At 33.9% G+C, this 6,830-nt stretch overlaps 1 protein-coding gene across 1 annotated transcript; it reads left to right on the forward strand.

Moving 5' to 3' along the window:
• The first annotated feature begins 6,209 nt into the window (after positions 1–6,209).
• On the forward strand, positions 6,210–6,617 carry LOC104227670 (F-box protein SKIP19-like). The gene has a single exon (XM_009779970.1). The coding sequence runs from the start codon at positions 6,210–6,212 to the stop codon at positions 6,615–6,617; it is 408 nt and encodes a 135-aa protein (XP_009778272.1).
• Positions 6,618–6,830: the final 213 nt, after the last annotated feature.

Raw genomic sequence — 6,830 nt, forward strand, 5'->3', positions numbered from 1 at the left:
GATAAGATTAGGAATGAAGATATTCGAGAGAAGGTAGGTGTGGCCCCCATGGAGGACAAGATGCGGGAAGTAAGACTCAGATGGTTCGGGCACATTCAGAGGAGGAGCACTGATGCACCGGTGAGGAGGTGCGAGCGACTGGCTGTAGTGGGCACGCAGAGAGGTAGAGGGCGACCTAAGAAGTATTGGGGAGAGGTGATCAGACAGGACATGACGCGACTTAGGATTACTGAGGACATGACTCTTGACAGGGAATTATGGAGGTCGAGCATTAAGGTTGTAGGTTAGGGAAAAGTTGTGAATATTTCTACAGCACAATAGAGTGAGACAAGCTAGTTAGGAGTTAGACTAAGAATGTCATTGGTCGTCTATTGATGCAGGGCTTTACCTGCTAGTTTTTACTATACCAGCCATCTATTTAGTATTTCGTATTCTGTATTTCATATCTCTTATAAAACTGTTATTTTATTATGTATTTTTATGGTACTAATATATCGTCTCCTGTTGCTCTTTTTGAGCCGAGGGTCTCCTGGAAACAGTCTCTCTACATATTACCCTCCCCAGACCCCATTTGTGGGATTATACTGGGTCGTGGTCGTTGTTGTTGTTGTTGTTATTTGTCGTTGTTGTTTGAAAAATCTTTATATTAACTTTTGGATATTTTCAAGTAAACGCCAATTTAGTGGTTCAGCTTCTGACACATTCGCCTGATTTCTGTTGTTGCGGCCTTGCGAGCTTTTGTTGGCATTGGATTATGAACCTGGCTGTTTATGTGTTTGGTTGATTGATTGGGAAGACTTCTATTGGAATTGTTTATAAACTCGGATTGCCCTTGAAATTTTTAAAGTTTACTGTCTATTCGTATGTGTCTGAAAAATGTACTTGGGACTTGGTAAATATAAACTTCAGCCCTTTATAATAGCTGTGGAGGATGATGTTAGAATCGAGATAATTAGGTATAATGCCGAAGCTAACAAAATTAATATTGAACGACAATAAATAACTAGGGCTAGAAATATATAGTAGTCATAGTACTTAAATATAAGTGATTCTAGCTGTAAAATGGCATATTCTTTAGGCAAGTAATTTATAGAAAAAGGGCTACTTTTAGAAGTCCTCTTACACAAATGGGTATTATTACTTTTAGCCGCGCCAGAAATTATTTATATTTGGTAGCCGAAAAAGTGAATAAAATTAGTACTATAACTTTTGTATATAACATACAATATATTATTATTTTGAGAACCGCTATACAATATTATTTTCATTATGTAAGAATTTTAAACACCTCAAAAATCGCAGTTTACTTACTTTGCATCTTTACTAAATAACTTTAGCGTTAACTTACTTATCACTCTATTACTTCCTCCGTCCCAAAACACTTGTCGTCCTTAGTAAAAATATTTATCTCAAAATACTTATTGTTTTATTTAACCAAGATAAAATCGAATAGTTTTTTCTTCTTTTACATCAATGGGCTGATTTTGTGAGTTCACATACCAAAGAAAAAAGTAGTTTACCTTGTGCTTTTCAATATTATTGATCTTTGGAAATTAACAAGTGCAATAATTGATCTAATCTTTACCCTTTTATGTTTATCCGTAAAGCGTAAAATGGTATAGTTGAATTTATAGCATGTTTATAGACAAACAAATTGATTTGATCCCAAAATAATAAATAAATTAAATTAAATGTAAGACATAGCATTGAAATCGAGATAAATAACAGACAACTTGGTTCCGAGAGCAAGGCTTCCGAAGACAACAATAAGAATAACGTTAGACAGAAAAAAGGTATTATTTAGCTTGGAATAGTGTGTAGCATAAGTTCGCCAGAATTTTCGTGTATTACAATGGTTGTTGAAGCCACTATTTATAGTTATACCTAGGGAACAAGGTCCCAGTATTAAACCTCTCTTAAATGACAATAATGAGGGTCATTGATGAATATGTAACGGCAGGTCATGAATACCAAAATTCTCTGTAACGGCTGCGTATTTAATACTGAGGAATATTCTTCATTGAATGTCATCTGGTGACAAACATTCGTTTGCTCCAATTGGAAATGTTCCCTTCGGGACTTACCTGGTGCCAACTGAAGCCGTTGCCCTCGATCTTGGTTTTTACTTGCTTCATTTTTCGTCTGCCCTCCCCCAATTCCACGTGTTACTCTATCATTTGAGCATTTAATATGAACTGATTTTTTACCCTCTACATTTTATATTTTGTATAAAGCATTACTACCATAAACAAATCTCAGTACTAATAAGACAATGGAGAGAGTACTATTAAAATCTGAATTGATAGATACACATTCAACAGATTTTTTCTCCTCAGCATTGGCTTGGGGGAGGGAGGGAGGGGGGTGTCCATTGATATCTCAATGCGTCTTGATTGTAAATTTTCATCTGTCTGCTCTTGCACTTGAAAGACATCGGGACATGCAACAATCATCCAACAAAAGGAACAATAAATTAATATTTCGCACCTATTGAAAAAGGAGGAATTTACACAAAATACAACTTATTTAAATATATTACAATTACTTTTAGAAAGTTACATAAGGTACAACTTATTTTAAATTCTACAACTTTTAATATCTGTTATATCTCTCTTCTGATATTCTCTCACCTTAAAATATCCATATATATATATTGGGATTCTCTTTCACCTAACATGTATCTATCCGTATTAATTCTTACCCAATTTCTCCATTAAAAGGATTCAAGTATATCCCAATATCCCAAGCCTCTTATGCTATTATTAATATGTATCTGATGCGTGCTAATAATTAATATAGTATAAACTAATGTGAAAATGGTATATAACTATACAATATAACATACCTTCATTATAATATCATTTTTAGTTACCTGATGTATACTGTTAACAAATATCATATACAATATATTATATATAATACAAACTTATATGACATTGGTATAGTGTATAATACAACATACCTATATTGTATAATATCACTTTAGTTTATCTGATATAAATTGTGTCCCTTGTAAACGAAAGAGCTCATGCCATAAATTGCTAATGAAGACTGGGTCCCCAATCGCTGACAATTGAGTGTGGGATTCCATGCAATGAATATATCAGTCATTGACGTTGCCAAGATAGATATTTTTCTTTGCTTTTCAAGATATTGCGTATAAAGAGAAAGATAGCCAGTCCTCTTGGGCGGCCGAGAGTGTTATGCAAAAAGGACCAAGGACTGGGGAATGGATATTCGACAACCAACTAAACCGACCGAACCTTTTTTAGGTTTCTTTTAAAAAAATCGTAGATTTTTATATAAATATATAACCGCACCGATAATTAGGGTATATTTTTTATTTTATAAAAATAAATCGAAAAAATACTGAACTGTACCGAATAAATTTTACATGTGAAAAATATATTTATATAATAAGTCTAAAAAAAATAATGCATTAAACTTTTCTTTGGGCCTTGGAATTATGAAAACTGTTACAAGCCAACAAATAATTAAACTCAAAATATTAATTCCTAAAACCTATTACGCTACTTCTACTTAAACTAACTTATATCAAGTATCTTAGCAGAACACAAAATATTCTAGCGATTATGAATAGCAAACTACAATGTATTGAATATGTTTCCTTTCATATAATTTAGATTTAACTTTTAAAATATTTAATCTTCTATAAACTTTATTCTTGAGTCCTAACTTTGTTAATATATTTTTACTCGTGTGATTTATATTTTCTTTGCCTTTGCTTTGGTTTCTTTTACGCTGTTGTAGAATAGTTGATGGATCTATACTCTAGCCATCTTTCATTTTTTTTTAATTCATCACCCTTTAAACAATAAAAATATCTAGAGAGTTTTGTTACGTCCTATAAAAGAACATATGTTGTTGCATTCTACTTCTACTGGTGAATTTTATATAATATTTAAAAAAATACCAAAAATTAATTGAATTGTACCGATACCGAAGAGAAACCGATATGATTGAGACGGTTTCGAAAAATCTAATTTTAATTATATATAATAGAATAACCGAAAAATTGGTATGATACTAATTTTATAAAATAACCGGCCGAACCGAACCATTGACACCCCTACCAAGGAGGAATACTACTGATAAATATGGTATACAGTATATTCTATAATATAACTTTTATTAAATTGGTATATAATATATAATACATCACCTTTTTTGGATAGTTATATTTGAATATATTTTACCAACAGGAGAAGGAGAAAATGATAAATAATGAATTATTTGTTGAGAATGTGTTGAAGGATAATATAAATAAAAAGGCGATGGAGAATTTTTAAAGACCAAGATGGAGATTGTGATAGAGATAATCTAATGGGTTTATATTGAAAATGTAGATTTAGCAAAATGGAGAATTTGTAGGCATTAATTATGGGATAGGATGAGAAATGGGATACGTTACAGTTTTACATTCCTTTTTTATAGAGATTCTACCATATTTTAGGATTATACGTAAGAGTTGTAAAATATAAAAATCTTATTGTGGTTGTATATTATGGAATATTTTTTGATTCTATAAGCAATTATGAAAAAATCCCTTGAAAAAGAGTGTGAACATTATTAAAGGCTAAAAGCTAAAGAATATTAGAGGTAATTTTTTAGTTTTTTGCATTCGATATCTGATTGAACAATAACTCAATATTCAATTGAACTTCCCTTGGGCCCCCGGGCAAAGCTAGGGTGACATAAATAGGTTAAAATAGCACGGACTAACCAGTTTTCGGATTGGTCATTCAAAAATAACCAGCATTTGCAAAGTCATTAAAAAATAACCACTATTTTGCTGCAACAGGGATCAGTCCAGCATAATATACTGAAGATCGGTGCACCTGTGTATGAACTTCCAACATATTATGCTGGAACTCCAACACGCGGATAGTTCCAGCATAATATACTGGAGATTGAAGCACCTGTGTATGAATTTCCAACATACTATACTGGACCGGTATGTTATACTGGAACTCCAGTATATTATGCTGGAGTTCCAGTATACTTATGCTGGAACTCCAGTATATTATAGTGGAACTCCAGCATATTATGTTGGAGTATTTTCCAGATTTTGAACAATATTTTCGTTCAGATTTATCTTTACATGAAAAGTGGCTAAATTTTGATTACTTTTGAAATTGCGATTATTTTTGAATAACCCCTTGTAAATCTGATTACTTTTTAATTTCTCCATAAATATTAAATGTTGAATAGCTAAGCTTAAAATTATGTTTTATGTATATTTGTGTCTTTACTTTTTATTATTTCGAATTCCCTTGAAAAACATCCTGGCTCACCAAGTCACCACTGCTTGGGCCTTGACTGCCCTATTCATGGCAGTACTAGTAGGCTTTTTATATGGGAAACAGTCTAAAAAAGAGAGTTCAAAATTCAAAAGTTCCCCCAATTTCCGTTACTTTAAAGGCAGAGCGTATCCTTCTTCCTCAGTGATGCTCTCCGCAAAAGCCCTAACAACAACAACAACGACGACGACTCAGTATAATCCCACAAGTGGGGTTTGGGGAGGGTAATATGTACGCAGACCTTACCCCTACCCCGAAGGGTAAAGAGGTTGTTTCCAGGAGACCCTCGGCTAAAAAAAAGCAATAGGAGATGATATATTAGTACCATATAAATGCGTAATAAAAATAACAACAATATATAAGAGATATGAAATATGAAATACAAGATACGAAATACGAAATACGAAATACGAAATAGATGGCTGGTATAGTACAACTAGAAGGTAAAGTCCTGCATCAATAGACGACCAATGACATTCCTAGTCTAACTCCTAACTAGATAGTCTCCCTCTATCGTGCTGTAGAAATATTCACACTCTCCCCTAACCTACAACCTTAATGCTCGACCTCCATAATCCAAAATGCTGAGGCGTGTTTGGCTAAGCTTATAAGCTGGTCAAATTGGCTTATAAGCACTTTTTGGCTTATTTACGCGTTTGATAAAATTAAAAGTGCTTATAAGTTAAGTGTTTATAAGCCAAAAATAAGTCAAAAGTCATAAGTTGGTTTCCCCAACTTATCAAATTTAAACTTATAAGCATTTTAGGTTTGACCAAAATATTTACTATTCTATCCCTAAAATACTTCTTTTTTACTACCTGATGCTTATCAACTACTCTGCTAACCCAAACGGGTATTCATAAACAGCCGAGAGGAGTCAAACAGAAAATGCTAAAAGCATCATCATCTTCCTCCTTACCTCCACCTTCTTCTTCCTTACCATCATCGCCGTCGCTGCCGCTTTCGCCGCCGCCGCCGTGGGTGGAGCTTCCGCTGGATATCACGGCAAACATTCTGCAGCGTTTGAGAACGATAGAGATACTGGAGAATGCACAGCGAGTTTGTACTTCCTGGTGGAAGGCGAGCCATGACCCTACTGTGTGGCGTGTTGTCGACTTGAGGAATGATGATGTTGATGCCAAAACGCCTCGAATGTTGGAGAATATGTGTAGGATTGCGGTACATCGTAGCCCGGGCCAGTTGCTCAAAATTAATATCGAGAATTTTGGTAGCAGAGACTTGCTCAACTACATTGCTGAGAGGTACAACAGATCTAGTCTAAATCAGTTGATTTAACAAAATAAATTATCTTGAGTTCTAATGCCAAAACTATAGCATATCCATCCAATGTATGTTCAGTCTTGCTCAAGCCCAAAGATGATGTAATAACAAGTTAATATTAGGCTAATTGAGAATTTACCCTCGGGTTTTGGTCTAATGGTAAGAGCATAGTATGTATATCGGACAAAACCCTAGTATTAAAGTGAAGTAGGGTAGAGGAACAACTCC

The sequence above is a fragment of the Nicotiana sylvestris genome, chromosome 12 (genome assembly GCF_000393655.2).
Source record: "Nicotiana sylvestris chromosome 12, ASM39365v2, whole genome shotgun sequence".
Taxonomy (NCBI): domain Eukaryota; kingdom Viridiplantae; phylum Streptophyta; class Magnoliopsida; order Solanales; family Solanaceae; genus Nicotiana; species Nicotiana sylvestris.

Coding starts and splice junctions, on each gene's coding strand:
- LOC104227670 (XM_009779970.1), top strand. CDS start 6,210: ATGCTAAAAGCATCATCATCTTCCTCCTTACCTCCACCTTCTTCTTCC.